The sequence below is a fragment of the Camellia sinensis genome, chromosome 1, assembly GCF_055761805.1.
Source record: "Camellia sinensis isolate YWXY chromosome 1, ASM5576180v1, whole genome shotgun sequence".
In the NCBI taxonomy this organism is placed as follows: Eukaryota; Viridiplantae; Streptophyta; class Magnoliopsida; order Ericales; family Theaceae; genus Camellia; species Camellia sinensis.
The window spans coordinates 167,415,197-167,439,405 of NC_138961.1; the positions used below are offsets into that span (position 1 = coordinate 167,415,197).

General features: G+C 32.7%; 3 protein-coding genes across 12 annotated transcripts in view; all 3 read left to right on the forward strand.

Annotated features, from left to right (window-relative positions):
* Positions 1–10,878: 10,878 nt before the first annotated feature.
* On the forward strand, positions 10,879–17,364 carry LOC145799085 (homeobox protein knotted-1-like 3). Its single transcript, XM_082888649.1, has 2 exons — positions 10,879–11,411; positions 17,196–17,364. The coding sequence occupies exons 1-2, from the start codon at positions 11,082–11,084 to the stop codon at positions 17,340–17,342; spliced, it is 477 nt and encodes a 158-aa protein (XP_082744775.1). The 5' UTR covers positions 10,879–11,081; the 3' UTR covers positions 17,343–17,364.
* A 469-nt stretch (positions 17,365–17,833) lies between these two features.
* On the forward strand, positions 17,834–19,709 carry LOC114259245 (uncharacterized). The gene is given in 5 exon segments (XM_082916978.1): positions 17,834–17,925; positions 18,445–18,555; positions 18,759–18,762; positions 18,951–19,069; positions 19,688–19,709. Coding segments are annotated over 5 exon segments (348 nt in total).
* A 2,052-nt stretch (positions 19,710–21,761) lies between these two features.
* Positions 21,762–24,209, forward strand: part of LOC114291561 (protein DETOXIFICATION 27) — a 43,218-nt gene continuing 40,770 nt past the window's right edge. For all 10 annotated transcript variants that reach the window (XR_014341105.1, XR_014341101.1, XR_014341110.1 and 7 more), the window contains exons 1-3: positions 21,762–22,156; positions 22,648–23,189; positions 23,889–23,975. Coding sequence is in view for 1 of the 10 variants with exons in the window: in XM_082888651.1 (XP_082744777.1) it covers positions 21,863–22,156; positions 22,648–23,189; positions 23,889–23,975 (923 nt within the window). In the remaining 9 variants the exon portion in view is untranslated. The remainder of the gene's footprint in view (positions 22,157–22,647; positions 23,190–23,888; positions 23,976–24,209) is intronic.

Here is a 24,209-nt window from a genome sequence, read left to right on the forward strand (position 1 = left end):
TGTTAATGTGAATATTCACAATGTCAACGGGCCGGGCCGGACCGAGCCCGCCTTGGGCCGCTGGCCAATTTTATACTCTTATCAATGTGAATGTTAACATGTCAATGTGAATATTCATATTGTCAATAGGTCGGGCCGGGCCCGCCCCGGGCCGCCCACAGGCCTGGGGCAGGTTTTGGGCAGCCACAAGGCGCGGGCTAATTTTACACTCCTATCAATGTGAATGTTAACATGTCAATGTGAATATTCACATTGTCAACGGGCCGGGCTGGGAAGGCTGTCCATAGGCCCCGGGCCAATTTTATACTCTTATCAATATGAATGTTAATATGTCAATGTGAATATTCACATTGTCAACGGGCCGAACCGGGCCCACCCCGGGCCGCCTATGGGCCGCGGGCGGGTTTCGCGTCGCCACGAGACGCGGGCCAATTTTACACTCCTATTAATGTGAAAGTTAACATGTCAATGTGAATATTCACATTGACATGGGTCGGGCCCGCCCCGGCCCGACGCGAATTTTTTCGAGCACCCACAAAGATCGACATGGGTCGGGCCCCTACACATTGACGATATGAATATTCACATTGATGGTGTGAACATTCACATTAGGGATATTTTGGTAATTATGTCACCCATAGGACTTATTGAAACATAAGAAAATAATGTGAACTAAATGGAATATAAGTAAATGAAAAAGGTATTTGGGTCTTCTTATCTCAAATAGGACCTAATGGAATAGTAAAAAAGAATATGGGTTGGATGGAATAAAGCTCTTAGAAAGTAGATTTATCAAAAAAAACTCCCATTTTGGAAAGTAGTTTAAAAGTTGATTTGTTGATTTTTTTTTTTTTATAATTTTGTTTGAAAAAACGTGCGAAAAAATAGAATAATGATGTGACTCAAAAAAATCAAAAAACTATTTTTAACTGTATTGCCAACCATAGCCTTTGTTTGGGTAGTGAGTTGACTTTTTAACAGCTATTTTAACTTAGGTTAAAAAGTCTCGATTTTTTGACTTTTGTGAAGGAAAAAGTTAAATAATTATAGTTAGATATGACATTTTATTGTATTAACTTTTTAGCCAATTTTATTTTTTTGTAACTATTTTAATCCCAAACTCGCATGCCAAACATAGCCATAGTAGACTGAAAAATCTAAAAATTTCCAAGTTTGTGATTATGTTTCAATTTTTAAACAATAAATAATAATTCTAATCAAACAATCAAAGACAAAATGACACAACAATTTAACATGAAAAAATCATAATTGGAGTGTCTCCAATTGTGATAAAAAAATCACGGGCCAAAACCACAAAACAATCCACTAAGAAAACTAAAAGAAATTATACAAATGTACTCTTTATTATCTAGTGAATTCACACTCGAATTGAACTGATCCCAATATGCCTCTTCTACTACCGTCTTTACCTCAGAATTGTCTTCTCTAAAGTTGAATCTACAAGACTGAAGTCGAATCCACGATGATGAGCCACTCCGAAATCCACCAAAGATTCAGGCCTAAATTTTTCAAAATCTACCGAAAAATAACTCTCTCTTTTATGAATAAACGAAAACAAACAAATCCTTGATGATGTTGCTATGAAATTCACGAATCCAATAATCACTCTTAAATTATCAAGAAAACACTCATAAAACACCATCAAATATAAAACACATTATATATTGTTCCTCTCTGAAACTTTGGACGGTACAAACTCTAAAAAAGTGAACAACGCACCTTATAAAAAAGAGGATTGCACAAACCCGCGCACATTTCACCACTCGAGAGGTAAACTTATTCCCAGAAGTTCAAGCACTCTACAAAAATACTGGATGATCATTTTCCTCGCTTGAGCGCACAAATAACCGCTTGAACGCTCGATTCTCGTACTTAGTCAGTTTAATAGCAAATATGACAGGATTAAGATCACAAACTACTCTATATAAGTATAATTCGAATTGAATTCACATCTAAATATTTATATCCTTACTAAAATAAAAAATAAATAAAATTACAATTAAAAAAATTTTGTCAAACAAAAAATTACTAATAACAAAAACTTAACATAAGCCTTCATGATTGTCCTAGAATTTCTGCCCCATTGTTATCCTGTAGTTGCCCACGAGGACTAGTTCATAAAATTTCCAAAAAAAATTCAGAACTGACATCATGTGCATTTTATATACATTTAACAAAATTTTTAACATTTTTATGTTGAAAAATTTATAAAGAGGTAGTTGTAAATTAAAATAAACTCCATTTTGAATGAAAGGGTGTAACTTTTCATGGTGTCTTTTTGTTTTAAAGGAAGGGTCAAACCTCCATTTGAATGAAACGGTGCAAACTTTTCATGGTGTCTTTTTATTTTAAAGGAAGGGTTATATCCCTTCTTCATACATTTTCTATTCAAATTGAATAGGTGCCAACAAAGCCTATATAAAGGCGACCCCATTCCAATTTTGATTGATTCCGAAAATTTATTTTTCTTGCCTTCATTTTGCTCTCTTGCGTTCTTTATTCTTCATATTATTTTAGGGATATTTTTAGAGAGTTATAGAACATAAGGTTCTAGTTCGTCAGACAAATTTGTTTGAAGTGTTACTACAAATCTGTTAAGATCATTGTATCATGGGAGATAGACGCCACATAACCGTAAGCATCGTAGCAGGGCGAATCTGTCTTAAGAACAGAGCGTCACATACTCGACTTGGTCTTTAACTATTGTTACGGTTCAACAAAATAAATTCTGTAAGTTTATTTTATTTTGTTTGAATTATTTCTATTTATTTTATTTACGCAGAAGATTGTTTCCAACAATCTTAAGACAGATTCGAATTATTCTGTTTACAAATTTTTTCGTTTGTTTCATTTTCTCTTTCTTCGTTTAAGAAAATTATTTTCTGTGGATTTACAAAATAATATTCTGGTTGGAAAAACAAATAGTGATTATATGCTATTTGACAGATAGTAGTAATATACTGTCTATTTTCTTTGACAACTAGTAGTACAATACTGGTGTCATTAACAATTCAGAATATATTTTTGTGGAATTTTTTCAGAAATGAATTTTGGGTTTTTTAGAAATTATTTTTTGGATTTTCATTAATTAAAATTCTGTTTCAGTATTTTAATTATTGAAGTGTTATAGAAATTTAATTTTCTGTGTGGAATTAATTTTTTTAAATAAAATTTTATTTTATTTCCAAATTAATTGGAAAATAAAAGTTACATTTTTGTTTCTTTTATTTTTACAGAATTTAATTTTGTAAATTTGGATTAGTTTTCTGTGTGGAATTAATTTGGTTAAATAAAATTTCATTTTATTTTATTTCCAAATTAATTGAAAATAAAAGTTACATTTTGTTTTGTTTCTTTTATTTTAACAGAATTTATTTCTGTAGTTTTGGAATTAATTTGGTTAAATAAAATTTTATTTTATTTTATTTTATTTCCAAATTAATTGAAAATAAAAGTTACATTTTGTTTTTGTTTCTTTTATTTTAACAGAATTTATTTCTGTAGTTTTGGTTTAATTTGTTTAAATAAAATTTTATTTTATTTACAAATTAATTGGAAATAAAAGTTACAATTCTTATTTCTTTTATTTTTACAGAATTTAAAATTCTGTGTTTTTTGGTTTAAATTTACTGTGTAGTATAAAATTCTAATTATAATTTTATTTTATAATTTAGAATTTATGACTACTAAAACTGGTCAAACTAATATTCTAACCAGTACTGGTATGGTGATTGCCATTACGCCAACCTCTCCTTATGTTGGGACTGTGCTAGTGAATAATGGTGAAAAATCAGAGAAGTTCTTAAAAACTGATTTTTGCAAAGGCAAAGGAAGAACAAGTAAGAAGGTTACTAAAGCCGATATAACCGAAATGGATATAATTTCCAATAGTGTAGATGTCATAAATCTTTCTGCAGTTGTTTCCGAGGAAAATCTTGTCGGAAAACTTAAAGAATGGTAGGTGGACACTGGTGTTACTCGCCATATCTGTGCCAACAAAAAGATGTTCACATCTTATTCTACAGTGAACAATGGTGAACAACTTTTTATGGGCAACTCTTCGACTTCTAAAGTTGAAGGACAAGGAAAGATTATTCTGAAAATGACATCTGGAAAGGAACTCACTCTCAACAATGTGTTGCATGTACCGGAAATGAACAAGAATCTTGTTTCTGGATCTTTGTTGAGTAAGAATGGATTTAGGCTAGTTTTTGAAAGTGACAAGTTTGTACTTACAAAAAACGGGATATATGTAGAAAAATGTTACATGTCTGATGGCCTTTTCATAATGAATGTAATGACTGTTGTACTCTCTGGTATTAATAAATACACATCTTCTTCTTACTTGCTTGAGTCTTCAAATTTATGGCATGGTAGACTAGGACATATTAATTATGGATCTTTGCGTAGATTAATTAATATGGAATGTTTACCGAAATTTGCAATTGATTCAAATAATAAATGTGAAATTTGTGTTAAGGCAAAATTATCAAAAACTCCTTTTCATTCAATTGAAAGAAGTACGGAACCACATGAATTAATTCATAGTGACATTTGTGATTTTAAATCAATTCAAACTAGAGGTGGGAAAAAGTATTTTATCACTTTTATAGATGACTATACTAGATATAGTTATGTTTATTTAATTCGAACCAAGGATGAAACTTTGGAAATTTTCATTCAATATAAGAATGAAGTTGAAAATCAACTTGGTAAGAAAATCAAGAAACTTAGAAGTGATAGGGGTGGTGAATATGAATCACCTTTTGGTGAATTTTGTAAAGAACATGGAATAATTCATCAAACCACCGCTCCTTACTCACCTCAGCAAAATGGAATTGCTGAAAGCAAAAATAGGACTTTAAAAGAAATGATGAATGCCATGTTAATAAGTTCTGGATTGCCTCAGAACTTGTGGGGGGGAAACAATACTTTCTGCTAATTATATTTTAAATAAAGTACCCCGAAAGAAAGTGAATCAAACACCTTATGAAATGTGGCATGGTAGAGTACCATCCTACAAATACTTAAAAGTGTAGGGGTGTTTGGCTAAAGTGGCTATTCCTAGTCCTAAAAAGACTAAGATACGTCCTAAGACCATTGATTGCATTTTCATTGGTTATGCTAAGAATAGTAGTGCATATCGGTTTTTGATTCATAAATCAGAACACACCGAAATGCATGTAAATACTATCATTGAGTCAAGGAATGCATCATTCTTTGAACATGTATTTCCAAATAAGACTGGACAAGAGACTAGTAACAATAAAAAATCTCATGATGCTATTACTAGTCAGGATCAAGAACATGATCAAGAACAAGAGTTAGATCAAAATGAGGAAGAGGAACCTAGGCATAGTAAACGTGCTAGAACCTCAAAATCTTTCGGTCCAAATTTTCTAACATATATGGTAGAAAATGAGTCTTTAACTTTTAAAGAGGCTATGTCCAGTCCTGAAGCTCCTTTATGGAAAGAAGCTGTCAACAGTGAAGTTGAATCCATCTTGCAAAATCACACTTGGGAATTGGTGGATTTACCACTAGGTTGTAAACCTCTTGGGTACAAGTAGATTTTCAAAAGAAAATTGAAAGCGGATGGATCAATTGACAAGTACAAGGCAAGACTTGTGGTCAAAGGATTTAGACAAAAAGAAAGTCTTGATTACTTTGACACATACTCACCGGTTACTAGAATAACATCCATTAAAATGTTAATTAACATTGCATCTTTATACAATTTAGAAATTCATCAAATGGAACCTCTTTATTAAATGGTGAGTTAGAGGAAGAAATTTACATGGAACAACCATAAGGTTTTTCTGTTCCAGGAAAAGAAAAGAAAGTGTGTAAATTGGTTAAATCATTATATGGTTTAAAACAAGCGCCAAAGCAATGGCATGAGAAATTTGATGAGGCAATGATGTCAAACAGATTTAAAATTAATGAGTGTGAGAAATGTGTTTATATTAAAAACACAGACAAATATTATGTCATTGTATGTCTTTATGTAGATGATATACTCATCATAGGTAGTAATAATGACATGATTAAAACTACCAAGAAAATGTTGAATAAACATTTTGACATGAAGGACATGGGCATTGCTGATGTAATTCTTGGTATGAAAATTACCAAAACATCAGAAGGATATGCTTTGTCACAATCTCATTACATGGAGAAAATACTTGACAAATTCAGCAAAGATGATGATCATCTTGCTAGAATACCTGTAGATGTTAATTTGTATCTTTCTATGAATGTACAGGAAAGTATTTCTCAATTAGAGTATGAAAAAATTATTGGAAGCTTAATGTACTTGATGAACTGCACTCGCCCTGATATAGCTTATGCAGTAAGTAAATTAAGTAGATATACGAGTAATCCGGGAGTAGAACACTGGAAAGCAATTATAAGGGTTCTAAGGTATCTCCGATTTACTCGTAATAGTGGGCTGAATTATACTACATATCCAGTAGTACTTGAAGGATACTGTGATGGAAATTGGATATCGGATACTAGAGACTCAAAGTCCACTAGTGGGTATGTCTTTACTCTTGGTAGGGCGGCTGTATCTTGGAAATCTTCCAAACAGACTTGTATTGCTAGGTCTACTATGGAATCAGAATTCATAACTTTAGATAAAGCTGGGGAAGAAGCAGAATGGTTTCGCCACTTCCTTGAAGATATTTCAATATGGCCAAAACTGGTGCCTTCTATATGCATACATTGTGATAGTCAATCAGCAATTGGTAGAGCACAGAGTCATATGTATAACGGTAAGTCTCGACACATTCGTCGTCGACATAATACCATGAGACAACTACTCTCTAATGGAATTATTTCCATAGAATATATTAAGTCTAAAGACAACATAGCGGATCCACTAACCAAAGGGTTAGCAAGAGAGTTAGTTGAGAATTAATCGAGGGGAATGGGACTTAAGCCTATTAAATAAGAGTTACCATAACGGCAACCCAACCTAGTTGACTGGAGATCCCAAGATCTAGGTTCAAAGGGACAACCGAGCTGTGAATGACTTAGAAGGATCACTGGGGAGTCTAACCCCTACCCATTTCTTTGATGAAATAGTGATGTCTGCAGCGTTTAAGGTTAAGTAAAATTTTAATGATTTTTATATCTAGGTAAACCTAGTAGAGTATGCCAGGATACTCTTCATAAGAATCACCTATCACTACTACAAAAATAGTTAAAGATCACACTTTGACAAAAAAAAAAGATCTTACTTTTATTGGAAGTGTGATAAAAAAAAATTAGATTGATATTTTAATCACACTTAATTTGATTGAGTGTGATAATATTTATTTTTTATGTCACTTTTCAATTAAGTGTGATTATATATATATATTTTTAATCACACCTTCTAATTAAAGTGTGATTATATATACACTACTACTTTTTAATCACACTTTTAAACAAGTGTGATTATATATATATTTTTTAATCACACATTCTAATTAAAGTGTGATTATTTATATATTTTTTAATCACACCTTCTAATTAAAGTGTGATTATATATATACTACTACTTTTTAATCACACTTTTTAAATAGGTGTGATTATATAGATATTTTTTAACCACACATTCTAATTAAAGTGTGATTATTTATATATTTTTGAATCACACCTTCTAATTAAAGTGTGATTATATATACACTATTACTTTTTAATCACACTTTTTAAATAGGTGTGATTATATAGATATTTTTTAACCACACATTCTAATTAAAGTGTGATTATTTATATATTTTTTAATCACACATTCTAATTAAAGTGTGATTATATATACACTACTACTTTTTAATCACACTTTTTAAATAGGTGTGATTATATAGATATTTTTTAACCACACATTCTAATTAAAGTGTGATTATTTATATTTTTTTTAATCACACCTTCTAATTAAAGTGTGATTATATATACACTACTACTTTTTAATCACACTTTTTAAATAAGTGTGATTATATATATATTTTTTAATCACACATTCTAATTAAAGTGTGATTATATATACATTACTACTTTTTAATCACACTCCCTAAATAGGTGTGATTGTATAAAATATTTTAATTTGATTTTTATATAAAATATACAATTCCCAAATCCGCGCCTCTATTCTACCCATGAATGATAGAGATGACTCACTACTAGAAAATGAGGCTTTAGACACGGAACTTTTTCACCTATTTTTTCATCTTTCTATCTCTCTGTCTCTGTCTCTGTCTCTCTTCTCTCTCTCTCTCTCACTCTCACTCATCACTCTTCTCTGTCTGTCTGTCTCTCTCTCTTTCTCTCTGTCTATCTCTCTCATCTCTCTCTGTCTCTATTCTCTATCTCTCTTCTCGTTACCTCTCTCGCTCATCTCTCTCTATCTCTCTCTCGTTTATCTCTTTTCGCTCTTTTTTTCTCTCACTCTCTCTTTGTCTATATCTTTTCACCTATTTTTTCATCTTCCTTTCTCTCTTCTCTCTCTCTCTCTCTCTCTCACTCATCAGTCTTTCTTTCTGTCTATCTGTCTCTCTCTCTCTCTCTGTGTCTCTCACTCATCTCTCTTCTCTCATCTCTTTTCTCTCTCTGTCTCTTTCGTTCATCTCTCTTATCTCTATCTCTCTCATATTTCTCTGTCTCTCTCACTCATCTCTCTTCTCTCTTCTCTCTCTCGTTCATCTTTCTTCTCTCTATGTCTCTCTCGCTCATCTCACTTCTCTCTATCTCTCTCTCGTTCATCTCTCTTCTCTCTCTATCTTTTTTCTGTCTCTCACTCTCTATCTTTTTGTCCCTCTCTCTCTCTTCTCTTTCTCTCTCTCTTTCTCTCCCACTATGTTCGCGTTGCTCACTCCCTCCCTTCTGTCTTCTCTATTTACTGAGCTCCCTCTCGATTTATCTATCCACTACAAGAAAATGCACTTTTAGCGACCACTTTGTCTCTCTCTTGCTCATCACTCTGTCTTTGTCTCTCTCTCTTTCTCTTTCTCTCCTCTATCTGTCTCTCACTCGTTTTTCTCTCTCTCACCACCCATCTCCTTTACCACCTTCACCACTACTGCAAACGCCATTCCATTACCACCATTACTACCACTGTCGCCACTTCACCTCTACGACTACCATTGCTACTACCATTGCCACCACTACCACTACTGCCACTATTACTACCATTACCTCTCATTCACCGTTGCCACTTCATATACTCTACCACTACTACAACTTCACCACTAATCTCCTTCGCCACAACCACCACCACCACCACCATCATCTCTTATCCACCACCTTCACCACTACTGCCACTACTACTACCATTACCTCTCATTCACCCTTGCCACTTCATCTACTCTACCACTACCACAACTTCACCATTAATCTCCTTCGCCGCTACCACCACCACCACCATCATCTCTTATCCACCACCTTCACCACAACTGCCACTTTCTATCCTCTACAAAAAAAAAAAAAAAAAATCATTAATTACAAAAAAATATATATTTTAACAAAAAATATTTTTTTTTGACGACGGCAACTCCCGTCGCAAAAAAAAAAAGAAAGTTAAACGACATTATTTTGTTATTTAAATTTCATTTTTGACAAAAAAAAAATATTTTTTATTCCCGCCCGTTTTTGTTTTCCATTCCCGCTCTATTCTCTCTCTATCTCTTCTATCCGTCTCTCACTCATCTCTCTCTCTCTCACCACCCATCTCCTCTACCACCTTCACCACTACTGCAAACGTCATTCCACCACCACCACTACTTCCACTGTCGCCACTTCACCTCTACGACTACCATTACTACTACTATCGCCACCACTCCACTACTGCCGCTACTACTACCATTACCTCTCCTTCACCCCTTCCACTCCATCTACACTACAACTACCACAACTTCACCACTAATATTTTTCGCCATCACCACCACCACCACCACCACCACCATCTCTTATCCACCACCTCCACCACTAATGTCGCTACCTTTCCTCTACCACAAAAAATTAGTTCATGATTTTTACTAACCAAAAAAAATAGGCCGTAGAAAAATATTTTTCATTGACCACAGAAAATAAACTTTTATTTTAGTGGAAAATATTTTTCATTAAAATATTACCCTTCTTCTACCAAATAAAAAAATAATAATAATATCTATATTTCTATCATTTGATTTTCATACATACTTTTTGATTTTTTTCTTTTTAATCTCTATCATTTGATTTTCATACATAGACTTTCTGATTGATTTGTAATCGATCTGTGCTTCTCTCTTATTTTACTTTTAGACCCTTGTGTTTGTATATTTGTTTTTGATGCAAGATTGTTTCTTCTTTTTTTTTTGAAAATTTTCTCTTCTCTGTTTGTTTGCTGAGAAAACCGAGCATTAGAACCAAATATAATTAAAAAATAGCTTGATTAGTTGTTGATTTTTTAAATATTTTAAATGTTTTTTTAATTGATTAAAATATTAAAAAAATTCACTAAAAATAAAAAAATACTAATTAAAAACTCAAAAAAATAATTTTCAAAAATTGAAACAAATTTTTAATACAAAATCTATTTTGACTCGTTCAGACCCGCCCATTTGCCACGTTTAAAAAAAAAAAAAAAAAAAAAAAAAAAAAAAAAAAAAAAAAAAAAAAACTAACAAATTATTCCAAAATTCCCCCCAAAATTTCCCTCATTTTTCTTCTTCTCAGTCGCGCCCATCTCTCTCTGTCTCTCTCTCAATCGTTTTGTATTTTTTTCCCTTTGAATTTCAGCCTCTTTTTCTCTCTCTCATTTGTTGCATAACCCTAACCCAACCCGTCTTTGAGAGAGATGCAGAGACGAAACGACATGGAGATGAAGGCGATGTGACTCCGGTAGACGACTCCAGCAGACGACTCCGGCAGCTAGGCGAGGGGAGGCGACATCGAGGCAAGGGTCGAATCAGTGTAATTTCCTCAATTTACACACGAATTCCGATTCGACGACCACGTCGCAGCAGCAGCAACAAGGGTCGAATCAGTGGCTCTCGAGATCAATTCTTCAGCGCAACGAAGTGCAGGTCTCGAACGATTCGATGATGGCTGCTGCGGCGATATCGCACGAATCGGCTGATTTGAACAACAATAAAGTGGAGAACAATGGAGGAGAGATAACAGGGAGCGATGTTCGTGGTGGCAAGGGAGTTATGAATTGGCAGAGTGCTAGGCTCAAATCTAAAATTCTGGCGCATCCGCTTTACGAGCAGTTGTTATCGGCTCATGTTGCGTGCTTGCGTATCGCAACACCGGTGGATCAGTTGCCGAGGATTGACGCTCAGCTCGCTCAATCGCAGCACGTGGTGGGGAAGTATTCGGGTCTCGGCCATGGTAGCATTGGCGATGATAAGGAGCTCGATCAATTCATGGTAAGTAATTAAGCTTCTTGTGCTCTGTTTTATCTATATTTTCTCTGATAATTGTTTGAATTTTGTTATTAATTAGGTGATATGTGTATGCTATTTATGAAACTGAAGATGAGTTTATTATGGGTCTTGTTTCTGATTGTTTTGTCATCCAATTTTGTCTCTATGCTGTCAAAAATCAGAACATAACAATTCATCAGGGCGAAAATTTTCCTTGCTATAGATTATTTTTTTAAATCAATTTTGATCAATATCCTCTTGACAAGTAAATATTATAGGGAAAATATTGGTTATTTTTGTTCTTTCTGTACTTGTTGCGTTCGTATGGATCTGCATTGTGATGTGAAGAGTGGCTGGAACAAGGGCATCAAACGTTTTGCTCATAAAATTAAGTTATTTTAGGAACTTATAGTATTGTTATACTAAATATTGGATGAGAGGTCTTGATTAGTTGTCTTTGCTCTTAAATTAAGTTCTTGGTAGGAACTTTAAAGTATTGTTTTACTAAATTATATGAGAGGTCTTGATTTGCAGTGATAGACAATTACTTATTGGAGCTGAGACTGTTGATATGAAAAAATGGCCAATATTGCTGCTTATTCATTGAGTGTTACTCATGATTGAGAAGCTTTGAGCCTGAAGCTTCACTTGCTATTTTAAACACTTTACTCTTATTATATTAAGTGCTCCTTCCATCGTCTCATTCTTGAATTTTAAGTTTCCCTCGTTTTTGGAATAGATGCCACTTTAACATATTGTTTGCCAAACACTTTCTGTAGAAGATATCATATCACAAATGGATGGTTTTTTGTTATTGTATTTTCTTGCACAATGAAGAAAATGGTTCATGCTATTTTTATTTTTTCCTTGTCTTTAACTTTTTGCTTTCTCCTTAGTGCAAGATATATGGGTTGTCACAAAAACAGTGCCCGTACTTGGACATGAGAAGTAAAAAATTGCTTAATAGTGTAGATATATATACATACCTCTATGTTTCTGTGAGATTGTTAGACCGGTTTGTAAGTATATACCCCTATATCTTTCTCTATCTATACGTTTATATTTTTTGAGAAGAAAACAGAGAAAGAAGAGCCTTAACAAATCTGCACACTGTAATTGTAAGTGCTTTAAATTTGAATTCTTGGTTTTTGGGTCTTCAAAGTTGTATTTCAAATTTACGACTTTGAATGATATGGTTATGGCTATGTTCATTTTTTCTCTTTGTTTACTTTCTGAAAGCTTTATTGATGTTTACAATGCACTTCTGGTCAATTTTTATTTAAATTTAATATATAAATATTTTTTCGGCTTTACTTATGATTTTATTGGACATAAATACAGGTGTTGTTGGCATGGAAACAGATTTTTACTTGAATTTTTTAGGTGACACCTGTGCATTCTGCTATTTATTCTGATGGATAAATTTCACTTTTGGCAAATTGTAACAGGTAAGCTGATGCATTTGTGTCATTATTTGGAAGAGAATTCACAAATAATGTTGTATAATTTTTTTGTTTGACTGCATTTAGAAGTGAGTTGCTTCCAATAATGTGTCTTTGTGTATGCTGTTGAACGGTATGATTATATTTCTCAGTTTGTTAGGCTCTGAAATATATTTTTTCAAGTTTGATTGTAAAATATCTTGTGGCAAATGAATATTTATCCTTGCTTTTAAGTGAAAGGTCATTGGATGTTATAATGGATTTTTATGTTTTCCTACATTCCATAGATTAGATTTTGTTCGGTCAAAATGTAAACGTGAACTTCAATTTTTAACATAATAATATTCTGAGCGAGTTGTTCTATTGAGTTGATTATTTATGCTATCAATCTTGGAATTTTGAAGATGCACATATATAACAGATGACCTATAAATTGTTATATTAATAATGATAATGAAGTGTGCCCCTTACAATCGATGCTCAATCCAAATGTTAAGTGTGGCATTGCTCTTATACGACATAAGACTACTTAAAATGCAATTAATGATTCTCTTACCCTCTTAAATTTTTAGATTGAATTGACCTTTATATATGTGTGTGGATAGATAAATGCCAGGTGCTCATACTACAGAGGACGATGCAAGATCAGAGCACCTTGTGACAAAATATTTGATTGCAAGCAATGCCATAATGAATCCAAGGTCTTTTAAGTATTTTGTTTGATTTTGTTTGTTTTTTTGTAGTTGATTAAAACAATATTACTCTGCTATTGCTACTGTTGTGAGCATGTAATTGACACCAGAGAGTTCAAGCTAATTTATTATTATTTTTTTTTCAAATTATTATTGATGACTGTACATATTTGTCCTACTTTGTTGGGAGGTTTTATACACCAATGGATTTTGTAAGGTCTTTTGTGCTCACTTATCTTGAAGACTTGTAATGGTCTGCTGCTGTAGCATTTTTGTTTGGAGATTTTGATCAGGATTCTACTTTTTCACTATAGTTTTAATATGTTCTTTTACATGTTTTATTGTTTTAGCTATTGTTAATCTTTTATGACTACTTACTGGATACTCTGTATTATTTTCCTTTCAATAAAATTGAGCATGCACCACTGTCACCTTTCTATGCTACATTTGATTTCCTGTTAAAACTTGCTCGAACAACTGGCACGGGCCATCGTGTGAAGCATGAACCCTCACAACTAGTGTATAATAAGAGGGAGCTCATACCTGCTACAGTAGTAGGTGGCTCTCTTTTTTTCTTCATTTTCTATCCTTTTGTTTTGTGCTTTGGTTGTTTATTTATTTTTTTGTTTTTTTCTGGACAATTTTGCAACTTACAACCTTGGGAGTTTAACAATGGCTCTGCTAAAAAAAAAAAAAAAAACTCTATGAAGGAGAGCCAGCCACGTATACCATCCTTTTACACCACACAATTTCTCTTCACTTCACTTCACTTCACTTCAGTCTATGCATGCGTATCTCATTTTCTCTCCGTACTGCAAATTCTTCACCTCTCAGTCTGCGTGTCTCTCAGTCTCTCCTCGTCCAGAGAGATGTCCACGATTTGGACTATGGTTTGAGATCTTGATGGCGATGAGTTCATGATCCCAAAATACTACCAAAGATGTGTTCAACTTGATTTCGATTTTGGATTACAATTTGGAATTTCTATGAGAATTCGCCCAACAAAATTAGGGTTTCTTCTTCTCTTCGGGTACAGTACATAATTTATTTTTTTATTTATATTTTGTTGCAAAAAAAAAGGGCTTTCGCTTACAACATCTCATCTTCAAAATCGAATCAACATAATTAATCATGTATGGAAGTTCTATGAGACTCGTCTAACAAAATCAGGATTTTTTTTCTTCTATTTTTTATGTACTGTACACAAATTTTTTTGTTTGTTTGTTTGTTTGTTTTTGTTGTGTAACAAACGTTTTGTTTTCATTATTTATTTATATTTAATTTATATTTGTTAACGATTTTCTTTCTTTCTTTCTTTTTTTCATTTACTTTTTTTTTTTGAAGGGTTGTGTGGTTATCATGTTTTGTCTTCTGCATTTCCTGCTGGATTCGACTTCTTTCTGTTCAGGTAAGAAAGGCTTTCTCTGTGTGGGGATATGTTTCGGGCAAGAAAATTCATTTTAATTGTTCAAAAACACAAGGCATTAAGACTTGTTTGGATTAGGTAGATATCTCCAGGAGCATGGTAAGCCATGGAATTTTAGTTTGTTAAGAATAACATATTTTGAAAATTAAATTAAATGACTTATTGACTAACCAGGATTATTATTATTTTTTATTATTGTGGTGACTTTGGTTGGTTGCAGTGTCTGAGTGATGATGAATAAAGAGACACACAGGTTATCTAAGATTCCAGATGAAGTTCGAGTGGAAAATATGTTGTACATTGCATTACGCACGGACACTTCTTATTTTTGTTGTGGTTATTGGATATGATCAATAAATGCTGGGCATCTTTTCCTATAGAATACATAGCTTGAGTTTGTGAGATTGCTGAAGGCATATAAACAAAGTTCGGTTGGTACATTGTTTTGTCTTACTTTGGAGGCAATTGACGTTGGTGTGAAGAAAACGTATTTTGCAAAAACTTTGAGAAATGGTAGCTAGAATTGCTGATTGGAGTTATAATCATTTCAGCTTTTTCCTAACAAGATTGAAACATAATTGGCAAGCCAGGTAACCATTTTACAACTTTGTAAAGTCTCACTTTGATCGAAGTCTTATACATATTTAGAAAGATTGCACAACAATTATTTCTTGATTATTGTATACCTTAACTACATGTGTGTTACTTTACTTGTGATGGACTTTTGTTGTAGTTGTACATTATTACGTTTGCGAATGGAAATTGAATTAGAGATGTCATTAAACTGGTGTATTATGATTGAAACTTGTTTAGAAGTGATAATCTTGCCTTAAAGATGGATAGTGATGGTATGCAAAATGAGAACATAATTTGGAATCTAATGTGCCTTGTTAAGGAGTTGTTTTAGTTCTTTCAATTATCCGATTTCTTTTTTTTTGAATGCCAAAGTCAGTATTTGGTGGCAGATACTTGAGCATATTCTGAGACACTGATTAAGAACTTGAGTCTTGCAGATCACTTGGTGTTCTCAAGCTCTATGGTGCTCATGTTTTTGTCATGACATTAGAGCCATATAATATTTTCTCATTCTGCCTAATCACAAATCTGTCATATAAATCCACGAAAGCAGTTCCTGAAACCTGAATATAAACAGAACTTTATGCAGACTACTATATTATGTTTAGGTTCTTAATTGATTTTTTGGGAGCTAAATATAATGAATTGCGTGGAATTACAGTTCTTCATTCCACTGGGTTTTGCTTATGTACTGTTTGAACATATGATTCCTCTTCCCTTCAGAACTGGTCAATGAATAAATAAAAAAAAAAGAGAAGTTTATTCTCATTTTTTTCAGTACACATGAGATTGACTACTAAAATTTGGTCAGAAAGAATTTATGCACCCATTTCTCTTGAAATAAATCTAGTTCTCCGGTGTTTTACAGTTAAGTTGCCTAAATGATCAAATAGTGGACTGCTATTTGGGAGGAAATATTAGGATATCCAACTTCCCACTACTTTTCTTTTTGTCATTCTATGTCAGGCTTTTTGGGATCTTTAGTTGACATGGTGGAATTATGAATCATTTTGTAAAAATAAATCTGCAAAAAAATCTTGTGTCAACAGAAAACACCAAGCACGATGCAGACTCCTTGACGCTTCACATGATGATTAGCCGATCTTTTTACAAGTCCTGATGAACTTTGCTTCATGCTTGGGAGCCATTTTAATATTTGTCAAAATAATATATTCTATGGATTATAAAACCTAAATTCTTGCAAGAATACAAGTAACCATCAATACGCTTACAAGGCTTCAAAAATTTCCATTTACTAATTTCTTTGAGCAACTGTCGTGGTCATAAAACGACTGCATTATATTATTTTAAGACTTATTTTGATACATAAACATGTTCTACATTCAAAACGAAAGTTTTTTTAAATGGAACCAACCCGAGATCCCCTACCCCTAAAAAGTAAGGGGAAAGGGTATGGGACTAAAGCCAAGGCCTTTTTCCTTCCATCAAGAATACAAGTAACCATCAATACGCTTATAAGGTTTCAAAAATTTTCATTTGCTAATTTCTTTGAGCAACTGTCATGGTCATAAAATGACTGCATTATATTATTTTAAGACTTATTTTGATACATAAACATGTTCTACATTCAAAAGGAAAGTTTTTTTTTAAATGTGTCTTATTTTTCATATATCTTCCTCTTATAATGTAGACACATTATGTACTCTTGCTCTGTTCTTTTAAAGAACAACTGCAACAACATGTTCGTGTGCATGCAATGGAAGCAGTAATGGCTTGCTGGGAGATTGAGCAATCCCTACAAAGCTTAACAGGTATGTTCATTATTTATTCTTTCTAGATTTGTTCATTTCTCAGATTTCTTGTGTACTCCAATAGATTCCAGGTTTCCCTAGAATTTGAAATCCTTTTTCCGCAGGCCAATTTTTACTTGCTTTCTTGTAATGATGTTGATTATCATACAATTTTTTGACAGTTCGAGACCTTTAGTGCTGTTACTTACATTGAAGTTTACATAACTTCTCATGACCTTATGTCAACTCCATTGAGAAGCATGAAGCAAAAAAACTATGATTAAAATTCCCACAAGCATCAATAGGCTTCGATTTTTAGATGCTCAAATCAACACTTCCATTACTCCTAAAATTATGTTGTGTTGCTACTTGTTAGTGAATGCATTCTAATATGATCTACATAATAAAATACCTTTCAAAACATAACAGTAGAGTGTTTATTGTACCAAAATTATATATTTTTGATAGGCATGAAAATAATGAGTTAAGGCAAAACATAAATGTAATTTTTTTTATTATTTTTTGATCAACAACGTAAATGGAAAAACTTAATGCCCAGCAGGACCACAAGCTCATGTTCGGTCTACTTTTTTCCCTTAAATCCTTGACTGCAAAAATGGATCCAACAAGGTTTGTTTTGCTTCTTCAAGTTTTGAATTTCAAACATAATATGTTTGCGTGAGTATTTTGATTTCCCATAGAAATTAAAAAAATTTATTTGATTATATAAAACAGAAAATGTTTCGGTTGTGCAAAGAAAACTAATAATTTGACATGCATATACTGTTTGTTTTGGGATCCATAAGATGGTATTAGAAACACTATAACTGGTTCTAATGCCATATGTGATGTGTTGATTCCTGTAACAGAAAACTCTTCCTGTATCATCTATTGGCCTTATTAACTCCATATTTATTCTTAGCTTGGAGATTGATTAAATTTTTGTTGAAATTTGCATATGTTTGTTAGACATATTTTGTTTGGTATTGGAGTCTCACACTGTAATATATTCATGATTCATCACTTGTTTGGATTTGAAGCTAATTTTTTCATTGAGGTCCAAATGTTGTGCCAGACATTGTTTTTAATTATTTTGGTTGTGGTTGGTGTTCAATGATTGTATGATTTACATGGGACTCTTTTGGACAGTGCGGAGAAGGGAAATCTTGGGGTGCCTCAGTTACCAGGACAAGGGTGTTCATTTCACAGCTTTCGTACCAATACGTACAAACTCAGTTTTATGGAGAGTCCATCTGGTATGTTGAGCTCCCAAATATGGATGTGACTATCACGTGATGAGGTCATATGAAAGTCTTTGATAAGAAAACTTGTGTTCCCAGTGACATTAATTGATGTATTCAATGTAATGGCAACGTGATGCTGTGCATACTTTAGACTGGAATGGTAAGATTAAGGTCATTAAGATGTCTTGTTTGACGTGACAAGTTAGTCCCTTTTGCGAGAAAGGTTTTGTTTTGAATTTTTACACTGCATTATACTTAAAATTGAGAAGTTTTTGATTTACATGAGACTACCTGTAAGAGCACTACTCTGAAAGAAAGAATTCACTTCACTTCAGGCTCTCATTACTAATTTTTGGTATCTGTGTAACCACACAGTTCTCATTGTACAACTACATATAAATTTGTTTGCAGATCATTCTCGTCACTCATCCCAGGACTGGTGATCTAAGGGATTCCCTGAAGTATATTTACAATTTGTAAGTTGAATAGGTTGTCAAGAATCCACTCTATAGTCCAGGAACTCCAATCAGGTGAGTGATATATATTTTCTATCTTATTTGTATCATTGTGAAACACTTATATGATGACCTATTAGCTAAGGGTTTTAAATGCTGCATGACACCTCAGAGATTTTCTATGTAGAAGTTAATTTGATTGGGCTGTTGTCCCTGACGGGTGCCTTCTACCATTTTGGAGAATAGTTTTTGAGCAAAATATAACCAAATAGAGAAAATATTGCAAGGATTAATTTATTCAATCTAAAACAAGTTTCATTACTGACTATAAGTGACACCGAAAAAACTTGAATGGTGTAGACTGTATTGTTTTAGACTAGCACAATACATTGATCTATAAGTGAGTGGATGTATACATATTACCCCTACTCTCTTTGTTGTGTCGTGCTTAGTATCTAATCTTTTATTAAATGTCTTGTTTCTCAAATAATATTGTCATTTTCTACAAGTGCATATCTTGAGTTTTAGATCACTTTTTTGTTTTATTATTAAATTATTCTAGCTTAAGAAAGTTTGAATTCATTCATGCCTTGATGATTTATTTTGGCTTTTACAAGGGTATCAATATCTTTTGTAGCTTTATACTATTTGTGTGGAGAATCAAAATAATTATGTCATTTTTGGTGGCTGTAGGGAAAGGATTGGGGCAGTTTAACAACTGGATAAATTACATTATTTTTGGTGTGATCTAAATGTAAGTTTATAAATTAAATAGTAAGTTTATTCATATGCTTCTGGCGGTTTTTAAATTAATTTGTTTTTTGATTTTTCAGGTCAGAAATTTCTTGGAGAGATGCAAAATATGGTCAAAGAATTCAAGAACTTACTTTTTTCAAGTTTTTTATTTTTTATTTTTTAATGTATGTAATCACAGTTAATTTTTTTTATTAATTTCTTTGTATATACTTTTAAACATTTAACTTTCATTTATGAAATATATGATATTATTTCATTCAATATATGGTTGTGATTCAAAATATAGTATATAGTGTGTATTATATTATTCAAATGCGCGTGCAAAAATAATATTGATTATTTTTTAAATATGTCAATTTTTTTTTTATCACAGATTTTATTAGTTATTAATCACACTTAAAAGGTGTGATCTAAATGTTTTTAATCACACTTAAAAGGTGTGATCTAAAGTTTTTAATCACACTTAAAAGGTGTGAACTAAAGTTTTTAATCACACTTAAAAGGTATGATCTAAATGTTTTAACCACACTTAAAAGGTGTGATCTAAATATTTTTAATCACACTTAAAAGGTGTGATCTAAATGTTTTTAATCACACTTAAAAGGTGTGAACTAAAGTTTTTAATCACACTTAAAAGGTGTGATCTAAATGTTTTTAACCACACTTAAAAGGTGTGATCTAAATGTTTTTAACCACACTTAAAAGGTGTGATCTAAATATTTTTAATCACACTTAAAAGGTGTGATCTAAATGTTTTTAACCACACTTAAAAGGTGTGATCTAAATATTATTAATCACACTTAAAAGATGTGATGAAAGCATTTTTTAATGACACTTAAAAAGTGTGATTAAAAATGACCATTTTTAATCACACTCCTAAAGACCACACTTTAATAAAACTTAAAAGGTGTGATTAAAAAACATACATCACACTAAAAAAGTGTGATCTTTATCTATATTTGTAGTAGTGTATGTGAGTGTGAACTGGACCAGTTTTATGAGATTTGTGAAGGGCTACAATTCTCTAGAGCATTCATGAAAGACCAGGTTGTTCAGGGCCAAAATGAACACAATAGTGAGAACTAAACTGTGTTTGGAGATATACTCTGTGAGTTCTATTGTCTTGGTTTACATAAACGGCTGAACAGTTCAAGACATCATGTTCACTGGTTAGCTAGTAAATCCGATAGTGTCTCACAAGGGAAGGTTCAAAGCCAAAAGCTACCTATCCTTTGCAGAATATTTTCAATTTCTATACTCTCTGTATTTACATCATGTTATTGCATTTTCTCTCTGTCAATTTCATTCACGTGGGGGATTGTTGGAAAATTTATAAAGAGGTAGTTGTGAATTGAAATAGACTCCATTTTGAATGAAAGGGTGTAACCTTTCATGGTGTCTTTTTGTTTTAAAGGAAGGCTCAAATCTCCATTTGAATGAAAGGGTGCAAACCTTTCATGGTATCTCTTTATTTTAAAGGAATGGTTATGTCCCTTCTTCATACATTTTCTATTCAAATTGAATAGGTGCCAACAAAGCCTATATCAAGGCAGCCCCATTCCAATTTTGATTGATTCCGAAAATTCATTTTTCTTGCCTTCATTTTGCTCTCTTGCGTTCTTTATTCTTCATATTATTTTAGGGATATTTTCAAAGAGTTATAGAACACAAGGTTCTAATTCGGCAGACAAATTTGTTTGAAGTGCTACTACAAATTTGTGAAGATCATTGTATCTTGGGAGATAGACGTCACATAACCGTAAGTATCGTAGCGGGGCGAATCTGTCTTAAGGATAGAGTGTCAGACACTCGACTTGGTTTTTAATTATTGTTACGGTTCAACAAAATAAATTCTGTAAATTTATTTTATTTTGTTTGAATTATTTCTATTTATTTTATTTACATGGAAGATTGTTCCAACACTATATACACATCAATCATTTATAATAATAAAAAAAACTAATAATAATATAATATTCATATATATATATATATCACAAGCCAATGGAATGTCCTCATACTTTGTATTTGTAATATAATAATACAAACCATTCTGGTCTTCTCTTCCGTCTCTTCTCTCCCCACCGAATTGGCACCCAAAAAAAAATAAAAATGCCAAGAAATGGCTCAGTCGAGGAATCGAAAGTACCGTTGCTGGACTATTCATCATCAAACACAGTCCGATCAACCCATGAAGAAGATAATCAAGATCTTGGTCTTACACAGAGGGTCTTGATTGAATCAAAGAAGCTATGGCACATAGTAGGCCCTTCCATGGTCAGCCGCATCGCCTCCTTCTCCATGTTCGTCATCACCCAATCTTCTGCCGGCCACCTCGGCGACCTTGAACTCGCTGCTATCTCCATTTCCTCCAATGTCATCCTCGGCTTCAACTTCGGCCTCTTGGTACTACTACTCAAAAATATGCTCAAAATTTGAAATATGTAAATCAAATTCATATACCAGTTATGATGGATGTAACATCAAATTTTATTTCTAAATTCTGAACATTTTTTAAAAATTTTCTAAATATAACATTTTCATTATTACTTTGCCTTCTTCTTCTTCTTCTTCTTTTGTTTTTGGTTTTATTTTATGACGGAGAAACCCAACTAGCCCATTCATTCAAATTCTGATTACATAACATTTTTCTTACTACTCTCATCTTTTATCTTTATTTATTTTTAATTTTTAAATTTTTTTTTTTTTTTAGAGAACATACCCCGTCACTAAGTACAAAGAAGATTTGAGATATCGATAAATATGTGCTGAAATTTTAGACTTTCGGTATGCAGTTATGTATAAAACCATTGTACATGGTACAGAGTATGATCCTTGTCTATTTTCTCAAAAGCATAAGCTTGATTCGGGTGTTGTATTGTATGTATTATTAACAGTTGGGGATGGCAAGTGCTTTAGAAACACTATGTGGGCAAGCATACGGAGCAAAGAAGTACCAAATGTTAGGGATATATATGCAGCGTTCATGGATAGTTCTCTTCATATGTGGTGTTATTCTTTTGCCATTCTACATCTTTGCCACTCCAATCTTGAAGTTATTGGGACAGCCTTCAGACATAGCAGAACTATCGGGGGTTGTCTCTATTTGGATGATTCCACTTCACTTCAGCTTTGTGTTTCAGTTTCCTCTCCAGAGGTTCTTGCAGAGCCAGCTCAAGACCGCCGCCATTGCCTGGGTATCTGTGGCTGCTCTCGCTGTCCATTCCTTGGTTAGCTGGTGGTTTGTTTACAGGCTTAAGTTTGACCTCGTTGGGGTTGTTGTTACTTTGAATTTCTCTTGGTGGATTTCGGTGTTTGGCCTGTTTGCTTACGTTGTTCTTGGTGGCTGTCCTCTTACTTGGATTGGCTTCTCCATTGAAGCCTTTTCGGGTCTTTGGGAGTTTGTCAAGCTCTCTGCTGCTTCTGGGGTCATGCTGTGGTACTCTCTCTCTCTCTCTCTCAATAAAATTTCAACGTTTTCACAAATGTGAGATAAATATTCGTAATGCGGTTCCTTTTAGTTGGATCCCTAATTTTTAGTTATGATAAGTTATATCTTATACTTCAAATTAATTTGTAACGTAACTAATCATTAGTATGAAAAATCCATATAAACAAATTTGTGTTTGAAATTCAAATTAATTAAGAGGAGTTACAAACTTTATAACAATGTGATAGTTTTAAATTGATGAATTTAAATTATAAAGATATGTTTGGAATCTTATGAGGTCGAAATGAAAATCTCTAATTTTCTTATGTGGAAGAGAGGAAGACCACATTTGAGAGTGGAAGACCAATTAAATTTAGAATTACAATGTGTAGATGACGAAACAAAATAATTATAGATTTTATATATGAGAAAGGTTAGAAACATAAAAAAAAAATATTAAAATTTTGTGTTACATGGGTGTGGATCACGTATAGATGTTAGTCGAACACTCATATAAAACATTTGACAAAAATTTTAATAAATTTTTTAGATTCTTTAACATTTTCCTTCATATATTTGCTATTAAAAAATGTGACATATTGCAAATTTATGCGAACCACGTTAAAGCACTGAATAGATGAGTGAGTGACATTTCAACTCAAATATTAATAGTAATTTGGTTTGGCGATTTTCATGGTTGTTGAACAGTTTGGAGAATTGGTACTACAGAATACTGGTATTGATGACTGGAAACCTGCAGAATGCTGAAATTGCTGTGGATGCTTTGTCCATATGGTTAGCTACTTACTTGTTCATCATTACTTTTGTTTCTATAATCATTATTAACCAAAGTTCTGTTACAAATTTGATTATTATCTAATATGATTCCTTATATTATTATATTATCTAATATTCATACAATAACTAAAAATTACAGTGGATTATATCAGTATACTAATATAATATGAGAACTTGCATTAGATGGTGATATCATTGTTATATTTAATATTTTATTTTAGGATTGTTTTG

Excerpts from the sequence above, each read along its gene's own strand:
- LOC145799085 (XM_082888649.1), top strand. The coding sequence starts at position 11,082 with ATGATGGCTGCTGCGGCGATATCGCACGAATCGGCTGATTTGAACAAC. Across the intron at positions 11,412-17,195 it reads AGGAGCTCGATCAATTCATG|ACACATTATGTACTCTTGCT; the intron begins GTAAGTAATTAA and ends CTTATAATGTAG.